This window comes from Capra hircus, chromosome 1, assembly GCF_001704415.2.
Source record: "Capra hircus breed San Clemente chromosome 1, ASM170441v1, whole genome shotgun sequence".
NCBI lineage: Eukaryota > Metazoa > Chordata > Mammalia > Artiodactyla > Bovidae > Capra > Capra hircus.
Window position 1 is genome coordinate 106,345,424 of NC_030808.1, and position 19,178 is coordinate 106,364,601.

Genomic DNA, 19,178 nt, shown 5'->3' on the forward strand with positions numbered 1-19,178 from the left:
TATACATATGGAAGAAAAAGACTGGAAGAAAATGTCACAAAATGCTAATAGAGAGTGGGATTTTCCTATTTTCCAAACTTCCTATTTCTGATTAAAAAAAAACAAACAAACTTAAAAAGTTTGAATATTCATTCTCTACTCTCTAACTGTTCTTAGACCCGGAGTGCAGCAGTGGGGAAATCATTTGAGAATGTAAAGTAGGCTTTAGTAGAGAATTACACAGAGGTGAACTATAGAATTATCACCAAACAACTGTCAATAGGAGCTTGATTATATACAAAAGATCATGGTAAATGCTTTCACAATTTTAGGTGGTTGTGTGGCTAGGAGTCTCAGATCTCTTAAGTGAGGATAATAATGGTACTATCCCATAGAGTTAATGTAAGGATGAAATGAGATAATACATATAGATGCTCAAAACACAACCTGGTCGACAGTGAGTGCACACTACGTCTGCTGTTTTGGATTTTGGTTTCTGGGTTTTTCCCCTAAGATTATAAAAATTTGGTTACAATGCCCCCATGTGTCTGTGCTTTGCTATATTTCTGGTCATTAAAAAGATTTCATATTACTTGAGATCAGTGCATTTGAAATGACAGTTCTAGGTCCATGCATTGTCTACTCATATTTTATACAGACTCTGAAGATTAAACAGCTTTTTTGCAAATAATATTTTATCTCCTGACTCTGAAAGTGACTCATAGTCACTATATAAAATTTGGAAAATACTATAACTATAAGGAATTATAGCCATCTATAATGTAACTGCTCAAATATTTTGATGAGTTTTATGTGTTCTGTGTAAATGTGTATATATGTGTGTATGTGTGTGTGTATACATATGCTTCCTTTTTTACATGGGGTTAAATTTTAAAATAAACATAAAATGTATCTTTTACCTTTTTTTGGTGAAAAAAGAACCATCCAAAATTTATTTCCCAATAGACAGACAGCATCAGCAGGTTAAAACCTACAGAGGTTTTACATTCACAAGACATTATTAGCTTAACAAGTGAGAATGCCTCTGGTGTAATTTCTGTGACAATATCCGCTTTACAGTGTAAACAGTACTCTTATTGTATTCACTTACTATTCCAGAAGGAAAGGCACAGCTCGGCAAAACAGAAAACATTTTTGGGGTGCAATCACAGAGAGACAGACTTGAGAGCATTCACCATCCACTCTTCTTCATACAGGAGCCAATGACTTCTCCACCCAGAAGTGTGAGTCTTTCTCCTTCCTTGTTAAATCCTCAAGAGTTGCGCTTCATCGTCTGCTTAATATCACATACATGCTCAGTCAATCTGTTGTGGCCAATTCTTTGTGACCCCATGGACTATAGTTCGCCAGGCTCCTCTGTCCGTGAAATTATCCAGGCAAGAATACTGAAGTGGGTTGCCATTTCCTTCTCCAGGAATATTACATATATAAAAGGGAGATTAAAGAAAAAAAGATTCACAATGACATCTTGAACTTCCAGCTGCTCCCACCAATACATTAACTCCTAAGTTTACCACAGGGCCTGGGAACACTTCAGCAGTCATCAAATGGGAAAACAGACACTATAGTTGCAAAAATAACACATGAATGAGGTAGATGAATTAAACATTAACATCCAGGACTTGCCTGTTCCAACTTGGTAGCCTTCATGCAATACTCAGAAAAAGAAAACTTCATAATTACTTGGCATGTCAGTCAAGGAAATTTTGGTACAAATTAGTATAAGAAGTTATTAGTATATAATAAGAAAACACGCTCTTCCATGAGCTTGTTTCTTCAAGAATGGGAACCCAGATCTTGAACGGAGTAGAAACTGGTGAACTAAATTTTGCCACCTGAGATTCCCTGCTCAGGTGCTCTCCCTGTCTGGTTTTAGGAAGAAGAAAGCGTCTGGAAGGCATAGGGAAGACCTTGGCATGCTGGGGGTTCCAGCGGTGTGTGTGTCTGCTCAGTCGTGTCCAACTCTTTGTGACCCTGTGAACTGTAGCCCACAAGGCTTCTCTGTCCACAGAATTTTCGGGCAAGAATACTGGAGTGGGAGGCCATTTCCTCTTCCAGGGGATGTTCCTGATCCAGAGATCGAACCTGCGTCTCTTGCGCCTCCTGCATTGGCAGGTGACTTCTTTACCACTGTGCCACCTGTGCAGCCAAGCAGCAACACACACACTGACTAAGGACAAAAATCCGTCCACTTGAGGGCACTCTACTTCACATTCCAAGGTTGAAAAAAAGTTTGGAATTTTTAAACTTTGGTTTGAAAAAAAAGTACACTCATAAGACAAAAGAAAAATGGGTACAGAGTTGGGAGAATGCAGAACAGGTCCCTAAATAAATGATAGATCTTGTCCATTTACCCACATACAGTCACAGCAGAAGTAAGTATACAGTTCCCCCATCTCACCTTCCAAACAGGGGAAACAATTGTCTTCTCCACAGTGGTTCAGTACATTACAACTTGAAATAGGTGACAGTCTGGAAACAGTTACTCTAGGTTGTACAAAGGTGTTATGTATATAGTTTGTTGCAAGTAACAAAACTTTCTCTGCAAGACCTGCTTCTTCCCCCCAACCCCCCAAAAATACTAGTCTGTATTTGTTTTAGTATGATTTTTTTGTTGGTTTTTTTTCCTCTCTGTTTTTGTAAAGCAGCATAGCAACATTGTAGTTGTAGGATATGCCTAAGGTTGTGATCACAACTGTAAGCATTATTCGAACATCAGGAAGAAAACTGGAGGGTGGGGAGGGGGGTCTTTAAAAAAAAAAGACAAAAATGGTACAGTTCTAGAGAAATCACTGTCTGCACTGTTCCTTCGATGTGTGTTCTCCTGTTGCCTAGCTGATGTCAATCTTGTTTTTCTCCAGGAAGTGAAGGTCTTTTACTTTAAAACAAGAACAGACAGATAACTATGTAGATAATGGTGGTTCTCCCGTGGTAAACAGAGGATTGTGTCTCATTGAAAGCAGTCTCTCATGTTTCCCGCTAATGGGCAGCTACCATAGGTACACTGAACTACAGTGGAAAGATGCCTTAAAAATGTTTTGCAGTGAAAGAAAATAAAATGCGATTTTGAAGGGAATGGCAACCGACTCCACTATTCTTGCCTGGAGAATTCCATGAACAGGGGATCCTGGCGACAAGTCCATGGGGTCACAAAGAGTCAGATACAACTGACTAACACTTATAAATAACTTGAGGAGGAATGCGTAAGAATCACATTATTATGCTAAGGGGGCTTCCCTCTTCTTTTTTTAACTAATTTTTAATTTTTTTGCCTGTGCCTGGCAGCATGCGGAATCTTAGTTCTCTGACCATGGATTGAACCCACTCCCCCTGCATTAGAAGTCAGATGGAGGTAGGGAGTTTAACTGCTGCAGCACCAGGGAAGTCCCCCTTCTTCTTTAATGTAATAATGAGTTGGCAGCAAATCTGTATTTTAAAATTATTTCTTCTCTGTGTATAAAATGTGGCATTTTGTGTAAGAAACAGGAGAAAATAAGAATGTAATTGTATCTATTTGATTATCCTGATAATGAAAAAGCAAAGGAAGGCTAAAAAAGAAACTAATGAAAATAGTGAAAGACAGGGAAGGTAGCCAGCTGCAGTTCATGATATTGCAAAGAATCAGACATGATGTAGCAACTAAACAGCAACAATGAAAATGCTTACAAGTTACGGCCAAGTGGAAAAGGTTAAAATGTGAGCCAGACTTCTCTGTATATACATTTTCATATAACTGTCATTTTCGAGGCATGTAAATATTCTATGAATTTGAAAATTGAGATTAATATTAACCCAAAAGATAAAGTAGTGTCAAAACTTAAAATTGAATACAAATAGCAAAAATCAACCTAAAACCAGTATCATGTTTATGACATAGGCACAGAAAAAAAAAGTAACTTTTGAACAAAGCACTCTGAATAAAAGCAGAAAGAACTAAAAAGTCTTGAACTTTCCTGAGTGGGTTTATTAGAGATGGCAGTTTGGTATAGTGATTCTGAAAGTATTTTCTTGTGTGTATACATGCTAAATTGCTTCAGTCTTGTCCGATTCTTTGCAACCCAGTAGACAGTAGTCCACCAGGCTTCTCTGTCTATGGGATTCTCCAGGCAAGAATACTGGAGCAGGTTGCCATTTCCTTCTCTAGGGAATTTTCCCGACCCAGGGATCGAACCCACGTCTCTTGTGTCTCCTGCATTGGCAGGCAGATTCTTTACCACTAGTGCCACCTGGGAAGTCTTGAACTTTCCTGAGTGGGTTTATTAGAGATGGCAGTTTGGAATAGTGATTCTGAAATTATTTTGTTGTATTGTAGCATAGGGCAAATGAGTAACTGTGCTAATGCTTTTTAGAACCAGAGTTATTTGTAGGAGAAGAGGGATGTGAATAGAAATGAGGAAGGTAAGGAAAAATCCTATGATGTGCATTCAATCTGGAGGTGTCAGTATTATATGTATGCTGCTGCTGCTGCTAAGTCGCCTCAGTCGTGTCCGAGTCTGTGCGACGCCATATATTTCCTTGCTTTTGCTATTGAATGGACCCATAAGCAGTGACATCCAGGAACAGTGAACACAGCTAGCAACACTATTCAGTTTCTAAGAACCATTCTGCAATGGAAGGAACCAGTAAATTAACCATTTCCTGGGAGAAATGGTTAATTCCAGGTCTGAGGCAGCTGAATAGGTAAAGTATAAGATGACTCAGTGTCCTCCCAAGAAAGGAATTACTCAAAGACAAACAGGGATGTCAACAGAACACAGAGGTTGCTTCAAAGAGCTTCTCCTGGGCGAGTTCAGGACAGTTTGAACATTAAAAAGAATTGTACAGAAATGGATTATAGCAGTCTCAGTAACAACACAAATTCCAGGAACTTCCTTCACATACACCTCCACCCCACTTACCCCAAATATTCTGACTAATAGGTCTGGGGTCAAATTTGAGAATTTACATTTGGTGGCAGGGGGCGGGAAGCCTATCATTCTGCATATAGGATCTTAGTTCCCTGACCTGGGATCAAACCCTTACCCCCTGCATTGGAAGTGCAGAGTCTTTGCCTGTGGATCTCCAGGGAAGTCTCGAGAACTTCCTAATACTTTCCTAGCAGTTTACAGGTGTTGCTGTAGATTATGGACCTCAGTTTGAGTAGCACTGGATTATAAAAGTTTGAATTTGAAAATATCTGTGAGTCTATAACAAAAGAGTAGGGAGAGGGGAGATTGCTTTCTTATGGGGAAGGGGATTTAAAAAAAAAAAACAGCTCTTTTTTACAGAAGTATGCCCAGCTGATAAATGTAAAAGGAAAAACAGGTTTAGCAAATCACCATTTTGCAGTTCTTAGTGTAATAACTGACTCAGGAAAGGCTTGTCAATGGATGATAAAACCATTAAGAGAAAGGCTTTAGGGGAACAGAATGTTCATAGTCTCAAAATATCATACTTATTATATTAAATTACTTATTAAGAACAGAGGGAAAAGTTATATTTTTTACCAGGGAGAAATCTAGTGGGCACTCTCATAAAGGAAGTGACCAAATATAGCATCATCAGTAACAGTGTGACACTGTGTGCCTACTACTGGATTTAGGGGGAACTACAACAGCATCTATGGAATGTTGTTCAGTTGCTAAGTTACATCCAACTCTTTGGACCCCATGGACTGTATAGCATGCCAGGCTCCTCTGTCCTCCACTATCTTCCGGAGTTTGCTAAAATGCATGTCTATTGAGTCGGTGATGCTATCTAATCATATCATCCTCTGCTGCCTCCATCTCCTTGGCCTTCAATCTTTCCCATCTTCAGGGTCTTTCCAATTGAGTCAGCTATTTGTGTCAGATAGCCAAAGTATTAGCGCTTCAGCTTCAGCATCAGTTTTTCCAATGAGTATTCAGGGTTGATTTCCTTTAGGATTGACTGGTTTGATCTCCTTGCAGTCCAAGGGAATTTTAAGAGTCTTCTCCAACACCACAATTTGAAATCATCATTCTCTGGCACTCAGCTTTCTCTAGGGTCCAACATTCACATCTGTACATGACTACTGGAGAAACCATAGCTTTGACTGTTCAGACCTTTGTCAGCAAGTGATGCCTCTGCTTTTCAGCAGGCAGTCTAGGTTTGTCATAGCTTTCCAGTGTCTTCTAATTTCATGGCTGCAATCACTGTCCACAGTGATCTTGGAGCCCAAGAAATATAATCTATCACTGCTTCCAGTTTTTCCCCTTCTATTTGCCATGAAGTAATGGGTCTGGATGCCATGATCTGTTTTGTTGTTGTTGTTGTTGAGTTTTAAGCTAGCTTTTTCACTCTCCTCTTTCACCCTCATCAAGAGGCTTTTTAGTTCCTGTTCACTTTCTGCCATTAGAGTGGTATCAGCTGCATATCTGAGGTTGCTGACATTTAATCTTGTCAAAAATGTTTACTTGAATTTAGTCATGAAGAAACAATCAAATAAACCCAGACTGTGGGACATTCTTTAAATTATCTGGATTGGGCTCTTCAAAAATTTCTAGGTCATGAAGAAATAGGAAAAGATAGGGGAAATATTCTAAATTGAAAGTGACAACCAAGTGATACAGATCTTAGATTTTTAAAATTCTATAAATAAGATCTGTTTGAGGAAATTTAACTATGGACTATTAGATGATATTTAATTAGTGTTTAATAGTCTATGTATAATGTACTATGGTTACATAAGAGAATATCCATTTTAAGGAATCAGATGATAAAGTATTTAGGCGTGAGATGTCAAGATGGTTGCAATTGTATGTATGTATAAATGGCAACCCATTCCAGTATTCTTGTCTGGAAAATCCCATGGACAGAGGAGCCTGGTAGGCTACAGTCCACAGGGCCGCAAAGAGTCGGACACAACTGAGCGACTTCACTTATGGGAGTGTAGAAAGAAAGAGCACAAATATGGCAAAATTGTTATAATTATTAAAGTGAAACGTATACCTGTGTTAATTTTACTTTCAAGTTTTCTGAAGGTTTGAAGTTTTAAAAAATAAAACATCAAGGAAAAATTAAATCCCTTTCCCTTCCTGTTTTGGGGTGGTTCAAACAGGGCTCCTAAAATGGGTAGGGGGACAGGGAAGTGGCGATTTGTGTGGAAAAAAAGACAGAGAAGAGGAGTGTTTTGGAACACATGAGAGGATCAAGAAGTATGATCCTCCTGTATCAGGTAATGAACAGCCAGGCTATAACAACCTCCAAATCTCCAGCACAATGAAGGTTTGTTTCTTGTTCAAGTCACTGTTCTAGGTAAGAAAACAGGCTCACAAAGGTGAAGCAACCTGCTTAAGAGCCAGGAAGAGACAAACCGGAATTCCCACCCAGATGTCACTCCAAAGCCTATCTGTTGGTTTCAGTGCAGCACTCTGCCCCCGAGGTTAGTGAAACTGGCCTAGGTCCACCTGTGCCATTCTATTCACTCTCCAGCACGCTCGCACTGCATCCGTATTCCGTCCCTTAGAGGCGGCCTCAGGCCCTGACAAGACCTCCCTTGAGGATTCAGACCATTCATTCATTCCTTCCACAAGTTTCTTTTGAAATACCTTTTACATCCTAAGCACTATTCTAGGATACAACAGGGAACAAAGTCCCTGCTTCCATGAACTTATCTTCTAGGGAGGGAAAGGAACAATAATTGAGTAAATGAGTAAATGATACAACTTGAGTAAAGGCTATGAGAAATGGTATACACGGTGAGAGGTAGAAACTGGAGGGATGAAGAGCTTCATTCAGATAAGGATTCAGGGAATGCCTCTGCACATTGGTTGGGCCTGAGGGAAATAGCAAGTTTAGGGGCCCTAAGACTAAGAAATTAGCAGCAAAAGAGCAACATTAAGGCAACTGTGGCTGGAGAGGGACAGGGAGAGGAGAGAAGCAGAAGGCAGGCCCAGGTAGGGTAAGAAGTGGACAGAAGCATTAAGACAGGGCAGTGATGTGATCTGATTTTCATCTTCAGACCTCTCCTGCAGAATTCCGTATGGATAATGCAGCCATCTGGGTGAGAATTGATGGTGGCCTGAGGGAGTGATGGGAACTGGAAAGTGGCCAGAAGAGATGCATTCTGAATAAAAAGCTGACAGAATTTGCCATAGATGTGGAATATGAGATGGAAAGGAAGATGCCTTCTACGTTTTGAGCCCAAGACATATTCTGATACATAGTCCCATAGGTTTATAGAAACAGAAATTTAATGGTAAAAATTGTACGTGCCACATTGTTGCTCAATTCATTGTGTAATACTTACATGTGGTTTTCTTTTTGAAATCTAGGAAACCGGAGGACTAGGTTTAGTAAGTGCTTAATCATTTCTTATTTCTTTAAAGTGGTATTGATAGCATTTGTTATGCTGCCCCATAAGACTTTGTGAGAACAAAATGAGGTAATGTTTGTGAGTATACTACCCATATGGTTATCATCTAATAATCAACTTTTGTATTTGTGTGATATTTTCAAAGCAAAATGTGCTTTCTCGTGCTAATTTTCTAATGTGCTTTCTAATCTGCTAATACGTAATACTATACTAAAAATCTGTGGGAAATTCTGGAAGAGATGGGAATACCAGACCACCTAACCTGCCTCTTGAGAAACCTGTATGCAGGTCAAGAAGCAACAGTTAGAACTAGACATGGAACAACAGACTGGTTCCAAATAGGAAAAGGAGTACCTCAAGGCTGAATATTGTCACCTTGTTTATTTAACTTATATGCAGAGTACATCATGAGAAATGCTGGGCTGGAGGAAGCACAAGCTGGAATCAAGATTGCCCAGAGAAATATCAATAACCTCAGATATGCAGATGACACCACCCTTATGGCAGAAAGCGAATAAGAACTAAAGAGCTTCTTGATGAAAGTGAAAGAGGAGAGTGAAAAAGTTGACTTAAAACTCAACACTCAGAAAACTAAGATCATGGCATCCAGTCCCATCACTTCATGGCAAATAGATGGGGAAACAGTGGAAACAGTGGCTGGCTTTATTTTGGGGGGCTCCAAAATCACTGCAGATGGTGATTGCAACCATGAAATTAAAAGACACTCCTTGGAAGAAAAGCTACAACCAACCTAGACAACATATTAAAAAGCAGAGACATTCCTTTGCCAACAAAGGTCCGTCTAGTCAAGGCTATGGTTTTTCCAGTAGTCATGTATGGATGTGAGATTTGGACTATAAAGAAAGCTGAGTGCTGAAGAATTGATGCTTTTGAACTATGGTGTTGGAGAAGACTCTTGAGAGTCCCTTGGACTGCAAGGAGATTCAACCAGTCCATCCTAAAGGAAATCAGTCCTGGGTGCTCATTGGAAGGACTGATGTTGAAGCTGAAACTCCAATACTTTGGCCACATGATGCAAAGAGCTGACTCATTTGAAAAGACCCTGATACTGGGAAATATTGAGGGAAGGAGGAGAAAGGGACGACAGAGAATGAGATGATTGGATGGCATGACCGACTCAATGGACCTAAATTTGAGTATACTCCAGAAGTCGGTGATGGACAGGGAAGCCTGGCGTGCTGCAGTTCATGGGGTTGCAAAGAGTCAGACACGACTGAGCGACTGAACTGAACCCCCCATTCTCTGCCTCTCATAACCGTAAGTCTTATCTCTCTTTTTTTTTTAATGAGTTTTGTTTTTAGGTTTCACATTTAAATAAGGTCATATAGTGTTTATCTTTCTCTGTCTGACTTATTTCACTTAACCTAGTATCTTAAGGTTCTAGGAAGGATTTTTTTTTTAATCAAAGAAGGACAATGGTAAGGGGTAATGCATTTTTTAAAAATATGCATATTTCCCATATTAATAATTTTGTGAAACTTAGGAAGAACTCTACTATGAAGTATTTCATATTGCCATCCCCCTAAGATCTTCCTGAAATCAGAGACTCTCTTGCCACAGTCTTTCAGCATGTTTCTTACATCTCTGTTACTGTGCTTCATTCATTCTACCTAGCTTGTTTTTGCAAAGAAACTTCTTAATATAAAAGCAATGTATATTGGCTTGGATTCCCCCCTCCTCCACTTTATTGAAGTGTAATTGACAGATAAAATTGTAATACATTTTATATGTATAATAATAAAGTACACAGCATGATAATTTGATATCATATACATTGTGAAAGGATTTCCACAGTCAAGTTAATTGACACATCCTCCTTTACCTCACACAGTTACTTTTTTTGTGGTGATTGTGGGAATATTTAAGAGTTATTCTCAGCAAATTTCAAGTATATAATACAATTTTGTTAGTCACAGTCACCATGCTGTACATTAGATCCTCAGAATTTGCTCATCTTATAATTTTCAGTTTGTACTCTTTTACTAACCTCCCCCATCAGCCCACTACCACCATCACTACCCCTTGGCAACCACCAATCTACTTTCCATTTCAATGAGTTTAGCTTTTTTAGATTCCACATATAAGTAAGATCATACAGTACTTGTGTTTCTCTGTCTAACTTGTTTCTCTTAGCATAATTCCAAACTACAGGTTCATCCATGTTATCACAGATGTCAGGATTTCTTTCTTTTCATGGCTGAATAATATTCCCTGTATATATACACCATATTTTCTTTATCCATTCATTTATTGATAGGCATTTATATTGTTTCCATGTCTTAGTTCAGTCGCTCAGTCATGTCCGACTCTTTGCCACCCTCATAGACTGCAGCATACCAGGCTTCCTTGTCCATCACCACCTCCTGCAGCTCACTCAAACTCATGTCCATTGAGTCAGTGATGCCATCCAACCATCTCATCCTCTGCCGTCCCCTTCTTCTCCCACCTTCAATCTTTCCCAGCATCAAGGTCTTTTCCAGTGAGTCAGTTCTTCACATCAGGTGGCCAAAGTATTGGAGTTTCAGCTTCAGCATCAGTCCTTCCAGTGAATATTCAGGACTGATTTCCTTTAGGATTGACTGCTTTGGCCTCCTTGTAGTCCAAAGGACTCTCAAAAGTCTTCTCCAACACCACAGTTCAAAAGCATCAATTCTTCAGCACTCAGCTTTCTTTATAGTCCAACTCTCACATCCATACATGACCACTGGAAAAACCATAGCTTTGACTAGATGGACCTTTGTTGGCAAAGGAATGTCTCTGCTTTTTAATATGTTGTCTAGGTGGGTCATAGCTTTTCTTCCAAGGAGTAAGCGTCTTTTAATTTCATGGCTACAATCACCGTCTGCAGTGATTTTGGAGCGCCCCAAAATAAAGTCTGACAGTTTCCATTGTTTCCCCATCTATTTGCCATGAAATGATGGGACCAGATGCCATGATCTTAGTTTTCTGAGTGTTGAGTTTTAAGGCAACTTCTTCACTCTCCTCTTTCACTTTCATCAAGAAGCTCTTTAGTTCATCTTCGCTTTCTGCCATAAGGGTGGTGTCATCTGCATATCTGAGGTTATTGATATTTCTCCCGGCAATCTTGATTCCAGCTTGTGCTTCCTCCAGCCCAGCATTTCTCATGATGTACTCTGCATATAAGTTAAATAAGCAGGGTGACAATATACAGCCTTGACGTACTCTTTTCCCAATTTGGAACCAGTCTGTTGTTCCATGTCTAGTTCTAACTGTTGCTTCTTGACCTGTGTACAGATTTCTCAAGAGGCAGGTCAGGTGGTCTGGTATTCCCATCACTTTAAGAATTTTCCACAGTTTGTTGTGATCCACACAGTCAAAGGCTTTGGTGTAATCAATAAAGCAGAAGGAGATGTTTTTCTGGAATTCTCTTGTTTTTTCGATGATCCAGTTTATGTTGGCAATTTGATCTCTGGTCTTGAACACCTGGAAGTTCACAGTTTATGTACTGTTGAAGCCTGGCTTGAAGAATTTTGAGCATTGCTTTGCTAGCATGTGAGATGAGTGCAATTGCATAATAGTTTGACCATTCTTTAGCATTTCCATGTCTTGATTTACTATAAATAATGTAATGAATGTGGGAATGCAGATATCTCTTCAAGGTAATGATTTCATTTCTTTTGGATAAATACCTAGAAGTTGGATTGCAGGACCATAGTGTTCTATTTTTAGTCTAGCTTGGATTTATTTTTTGTATTTAAATATTTATTTTATTTTTCTTAAAGTATACATGTTATACAATGTTGTTTTAGTTTCAGGCGTACAGCAAAGTGATTCAGTAATACTTACATATAATGTATATCTTTTTTAAAAGATTTTTTTCCTTATAGGTTATTACAAATATTGAATATAGTTTCCTATGCTATACAGTAAGGCCAGGTTGGTTATCTATTTTACGTACAGTAGTGCATGTATGTTAATCCCAAACTCAGTAATTTATCACTCCCTCCACCCCTCTCCCCTTTGATGACCATAAATTTGTTTTCCATGTCTGTGGGTCTATTTCTATTTTGTATAAGTTTATTTATATCTTTTTTTTCTTTTAGATTTCACGTATAAGCAATATCATATGATATATGTCTTTCAGTGTCTGGCTTACTTCACTTAGTATAACTTGCAAGTCCATCCATGTTGCAGGAAATGACATTATTTAATTATTTTTTATGGCTAAGTAATATTTAGCTTGAATTTATCCTTTTTTAAAAATAGTTTTTTTTTCTGGCTGCACTGTCTTCACTGCTGAGCACAGGCTTTCTCTAGTTGAGGTAAGCGGGGGCTCCTCTTCATTGCAGGGTGTGGGCTTCGCATTGCAGCGGCTTCTCTCATTGCAGAACACAGGTTCTCGGCACGCAGGCATCAGTAACTGTGGCACACAGGCTCCATAGTTGCGGTTCAAGGGCCTAGAGCACACAGGCCCCAGTAGTTGCGGCTCGTGGGCTCTAGAGTGTGGGCTCTGTGGTTCTGGGCCACGGGCTCAGTTACTCCGCAGCATGTAGAATCTTCCTGGACCAGGGATCAAACCCGTGTTCCCTCCATTGGCTGGCAGAGTCTTATTCACTGTGCCACCAGGGAAGTCCTGATTTATCGTCATTGAGCTCACTGAAGACAGAGGCCATACCTTATTTACAAAACAACATCACAGCAATTAACAGCATAGGCCTTGAAGTGCCTATTTCCCTCCAGGCAGTTATGAACATTAAATGAGTAGATGTATGAAAGTGTTTAACACAGTTCCTGGCACACACAGTATTCAACCTACGGTAACTGTAATTAAAGATATGTGTACTTTATTACTTGAATCCCTGCCATGCAACACAGAAGGATTTGTTGCCAAACAACAAATCAGGGCTAGGGCGAGAGAAGAAAACTACAGAAGGAATCCAGGAGCAAGCACTGTGCCTTTATTGCTTTACTGCACCTTTATTTTCCTTTGTGACCTTACAATTTGGAGTCCCTGAGGCTGCACTGCGGGCCTGAGGCCTGTTTCTAACCCAAATGAGCCTTGTTGGTGGCAGGGTAGAGGGAAAGAGTGGCTTCTGCAAGTTCCAGGGCCTCTCTGGGACTTCTGAGCCTCTCAGGGGAATTCCAGTTCAATCTCCAGTTCTTTCTCCCCTCTTCCCCTCTCCAACAATGTCTCTGGAGAATCTCCAACTGATGGGACCCTCCAGTGACTAACCTGTATCTTCAATGTGGTCCCCCAGAGTTGGGGACTTAACACTACCTCCTGCATGAAGCACTTCTTGTTTCCCCAGGTCAGAATGAGGCTCTCCTGTTACAGCACTTAGTACTTATTGCCTTATTCTATCTGCTGGCTTTATTTTGTTTGTCTCCCCTGTGAATTGCCAGGTCTCTGAGAGCAAAGTATGGCTCTGGTTCCTGTTTGATCAGTACAGTGATCTGTACATACGTTCCCAAGTAATAACTGTTATATTGAATTCTACCAAAGCCAGTCTTAGAATTGCAGCCTCCAGCTGGACGATAAGTTCAGACCTTACCCTAAGCTCTAAGATGCTCTCTTGATCCCCAGAGCTCTAAGATACAAACTTCTACTTCCTATAGGAGAACACAGCCACTGGGCAATTGACAGCCTGGGGTTCATGGTTGACTCACTGTAAGAAGTTTCTAGCAATAGATTTTAAAAACCTAGCAGTAGTACAGTAAAACAAAACAAAATCCCTTTATTTAGGAAATAGGGATTTATAAAATGTTAACAGCAAACATTTTCCTCTTTATAATTTAAAGTTCATTTTTTTATACCACCCAGCTATTACACAGGAGCATTGTGGAAACTGAATACCTGTAACAGCTGGAAACAGTCTGAAAGAAGTCTGATTCTATTAGCAGCTTAAACTTTGTTCTAGTAGTCACATAAAAATAATAAGGCAAGAATTTATTTGTTCCCAAATCTGATTATTTGGAATCATCAAACATGCACAAAATTGTAACATTTTCATTCACAATTATCATTACCACATAGTTTGCTAAAGTGTTTGGCCCAAAATAACAATTTTCTAGATATTATTCTGAGTTGTTTAATGGAATTTAGGTGAAATAACATTTCAGGAAAAGTTTGTCAACTTGGCAATTTGCTTTTCTTACTTGGTCTGGAAAAAAAAAAAATTACCCCTTCAACTTCATCAGCGTCTCTTCCTCCACTTGGACCTCAGTGCTGCTTGAAGAATGCTAAAGTGTCTCCTCTTGATCTCATCTGGCTTTTCACAAATCCAGTTAGCTTCTGGAACCCCTCCATTAGTCCATCCCCAGTGACGGCACAGCAGGGCTGCACACACCAGTTCCGGTCACTGCAGAGTTGCTTCACTTTGAACATCCTGGTGATGTCCTCGGCACTTAGAGCTCCAGGCACATCTTGTTTGTTGGCTAACAGGACCACAGGCACATTTTTAATGTACTCATTCTTCAAGATGTGCTCAAACTCTTTCCTGGAGTCTTCTAGTCGCTGTGTGTCCGTACTGTCCACAACATACACTAGCCCATCAGTGTTCTCACAGTAGAGGCCCCACGTGGCTCTCATTTTCTCTTGTCCTCCAATGTCCCAGACCGTGAGCAAGACACCCTTTGCCAACTCTATCATCTCCACATTGAAACCTACTGTTGGGATAGTCACAATATCCTTATCAAGCTTCAGTTTGTAAAGAAGGGTAGACTTCCCAGCAGAGTCAAGTCCCAGAAGAAGAATTCGGGCTTGCTTGGCTTTGGGCTTTTTAGAATTCAACAGACCCATTTTAAAATTTTTCTTTAAAGACCTTTTCTTATGGCCGGAGCCACTGTTTCCTTTCTAGGTCCTGCATGAAAGTGTTAAGAAAGAAGAGAGCAAAAGCTTCATGATATAGTCTTAGAATAGGAACTTACATGCCTTTATGTTGTGGCTTATCGACTTGATTATGGGCAAACAATGTTTTATTTGCAGTCCCAGCCAATCCTGAGGAATCTACAGTGTGAGTAACCAGCCAGTGTCATAGAAGCTCAAAGGGGAAATTCTCTGTGAGTGAGTAGGACTTAGGAGGGGCCTGCCTGTGTGACACTGCAGCATGTTCTCCTCCCAATGTTGGGAAGCTAGGGTAATCAAAGACTTGGACAGAGTGTGGTGTTGGTAGCAGGATAAAAACTTAACTGTACAAGTGGTTTGTGGCAGTCCTCTAGTTGTTTGACTGTTTATCTTACCCCAGTTGTAAATAAGTAACCAGACTTTTGAAGTCATGAAGGGAGAGTTTATCTCACACTGCCCTGAGCAGTATCTTTAGTACTTTCCAGATTACTCAATAAGAAACTTTAAACCACCCAAAGTTACCTGAACCTTACTCCCATAAGCATATAGAGAATCACTTCTTTAATCTTCTTGGTAGGAAATTTACATTATTCGCAAGACCAGATTTATAGGAGAGGGAAGTTTGGTAACACAAACACTTCAAAAATTAAGCAGTCCAATTAAAGGTGGCAAACTAAATACACGTATTTATCTCCTCTCCTTCTCAAGACTTCACCAAAATGATGGTAATAGAGTAAAAAGAAAATATAAATTCATACCAAGAGCAGGAGAGTCCATTGAAGGATGAGAGATTTCCACATCTCTCTGGAAGGTGAAATGTAGATAAAAGATGAATAGTAACCTGATGCAGCAGGATAAAGCTGAGGCTTAGCGGGCTGATGCAGAGGATACAGAGGGAAGGGGCGAAATGCATGACTGAAAACAGAGGGTTAACTAAAAATCTGAATAAGGAACAGAAAACACACAAACACACACCCCTCTGCTGGGTGACTATTCAGAATGAGATGTTACTCCCTAGGCCAAAAAAAGAAAGGCTTTTCTACAGAAATTGTATGATGTCAGAGAAGAGACCTTTATGTTTTGACAGTTGGGAGTTTCCACATCATAATACCTAACTCAAAATTTAATTAACCTATAGCCAATTTGGCAGTTGGCAAACCTGGCTCATGTGCACGGAGTTACCAGGCAGGCTTCAGTGCACAAAGGTTTTCATACTTAATATATAGAAAGAAAGAAAGTGAAGTCGCTCAGTTGTGCCCGACTATTTGCGACCCTAAGATAGTAGCCTGCACCAAGCTCTTCCATCCATGGGATTTTCAAGGCAAGAGTACTGGAGTGGGTTGCCATTTCCTTCTCCAGGAAGTCTTCCCAACCCAGTGATCGAACCCAGGTCTCTCACATTGTAGACAGATGCTTTACCATCTGAGCCACCAGGGAAGTCCACTTAATATATAACATGTCTTCAAATGAGGGAAAGACCAAGATAAAAGTAAGAAGGTTTTAAGAAAGCTTTAACAAAGGTAATGCAGGGAACAGAAGAAAATTTTCAGTAAGTTCTAATATTTCCATGAAAATAAAGGGAAAGTGTTAACCACTCTTTGTGGTTATAGCCAACTCTTTGTGATCCCAGGGACTGTAGCCCGCTAAGCTCCCTGTTCATGGGATTCTCCAGGCAAGAATATTAGAGTGGGTTTCTATTCCCTCCTCCAGGGGATCTTCTCGATCCAGGGATTAAACCCAGGTCTCTTGCATTGCAGGAGGATTCTTCACCAACTGAGCCAGTATTTCCATAGAGATTTCCAAAAGTATTGTATCCATGAAACAAGAAATGGATGTTATTTAAAAGACTACTCAAAAAACAAAAGCAGAGCTCTTGGAAATTAAGAACAGGGTTTCCAAAATTTAAAAAGATCAATAATAGGTTAGAAGAAAACCTTTTAAAAAGTAGAAGGTAGAAAATATGAAAGAAAAGATGAGATGTAGAAAATCAATCCAGAAGTTTCAAAGTCTGACTTTTAGGACTTTATTCCAAAAGGAACAGAAAACATGCAAAGAGGAAATTATCAAAGAAATAATATAAGACTATTTTTCAAAGCTAAAGAATAAACTTTCCAGGTTGAAAGGCTTCCCTCAATGCCTTTTAAAAGAACTGTACTAAGGCATGAGGCTTCCCCAGTGGCTCAGTGGTAAAGAATCTGCCTGCGATGCAGAAGACACAGTAGATGTGGGTTCAATCCCTGGGTCAGGAAGATCCCCTGGGGGAAGAAATGGCAACCCACTCCAGTATTCTTGCCTGGAGAATCCCATGGACAGAGGATCCTGGCAGGCTACAGTCCATAGTGTTGCAAAGAGTCTGACACGACTGAAGTGAGTGAGCATGCTCTCACATACTAAGGCATATAATATACATGTTTCGTTTTCATTAAAACTAAAATTTTATTTTTTAATTAAGTAGACTATTCTAGGTATAGAAAATGCACTTGTGATGAAATTAAACTTTTAAAAAACTATTAAATTCGTAACTAACTCACTGTATCTCTGAAACTAGAGGTACTATTTTCATTCATTTATTAATCCATCCATCCATTTTTTCAACAAATGTATATATTGATTGCCTACTGTGTGAACTACGATGTGCTAGATTTCAGGGAGGACACAAAGATAAATTAGACCTGCCCTTAGGTGGCTTTCTTTGGGGAAAAGTTAAAAGATGTGAATAAAAATAATAATGCAAAGGTTTTTAAAATGTCAATGCTATTAGAAGAGGAAAGCTAATATATTCTGGAAATTTAAAGATTACTTCAGGATGGAAGGCATTAGGGAAATCACTCTAGAGAAGGTTCAACCTCACACCAGGCCTTCTAGAGATGGTGTAGGAGAAGTGTATTAAAGAGATGGTCTGTATGAGCAAAGTTTCAGAAATGGGAAAACACAGGATATATATAGAAAAACAACAGGATGCAAGCACGCATGTATAGTGTTTTTGTTCCTAAAACATGTTTAACTATCATGAGAAAACCATCAGACAAATCTAGATTGTAGGACATGCTACAAAAAAACACACCTGGGGTTCAAAATATCTCCGTGTCATGAAAGACAGAAGGAAAAAAAAAAGGAGCAGAAGAATGATCTAAATTAAGATACACTTAAGATACATGGCCCCTAAATGCATTACGTGATCTTTGATTTAATCCTTTGTCCAAAAAAAAATTATATTATAATTGGGGGCATTTGATGATGACTATCCTTCATATATTATTATATCTATAAATTGTATATTAGATGGTGTTATTTATCAGTGTTAAATTTCTTGAGAGAAATGATGATATTGTGGTTATGTAAGAGGATGTCCTTGTTCTAAAGAGATACATGCCAGTGTACTTAGGGATGATACCAGCAAGTTAATTTCAATTGGCTTAGCACACACAAGCACATATACACACAGAGAAGAAATACAGCAAAAATCAGTAACTGGTAGTTTAGGTGAGGAGTTTTGGGTGCTCATTATACTATTTTAAAACTCTCCTTTAGTTTTGAAAATCAAAATAATATGTAGAAAAAAAGAATATAATTTAAATAAGCTAATCAAATAAGGCTGCAGTCTGCAGTAATATAAAGAATAATTCAGCTTACACATGTGATCAGACCGTATTTCCCAAGATGAATTTAAGGACTCTGCAGTATCAGCTTGTCTCCATCTCTGTACTTTCAATAAATTAAATTCTAAAAGAAAAAGTGTAACATGTATTTCATATTAAACTTGATATGTTCCTTATGAGGTCTGATGTTAGTACTGAGGTAAGACTTTAATTTTGCCTATAATGAGGATAATCATACATAAATGCCTTTACTCTGTTTCCCATTTAACCAATTGTACCTTATTTTCAAGGTAGTCAACCTGATGAGGGGTTAAATTCTGGATGAATATTATATCCAAATGAAAATATGACTTCTGTAAAAGTGAATAATTTCTTTCTCAATGTTAATTTTCATGAAAAATTCTGCAAATGTTTCAACATTCTTTCCTACTGTCCTACA

At 39.1% G+C, this 19,178-nt stretch overlaps 1 protein-coding gene across 1 annotated transcript; it reads right to left on the bottom strand.

The window, feature by feature from the left end:
• ARL14 (ADP ribosylation factor like GTPase 14) lies at positions 14,164 to 15,161 on the bottom strand. The gene has a single exon (XM_005675378.3). The coding sequence runs from the start codon at positions 15,093 to 15,095 to the stop codon at positions 14,517 to 14,519; it is 579 nt and encodes a 192-aa protein (XP_005675435.1). The 5' UTR covers positions 15,096 to 15,161; the 3' UTR covers positions 14,164 to 14,516.

Excerpts from the sequence above, each read along its gene's own strand:
- ARL14 (XM_005675378.3), bottom strand. The coding sequence starts at position 15,095 with ATGGGTCTGTTGAATTCTAAAAAGCCCAAAGCCAAGCAAGCCCGAATT.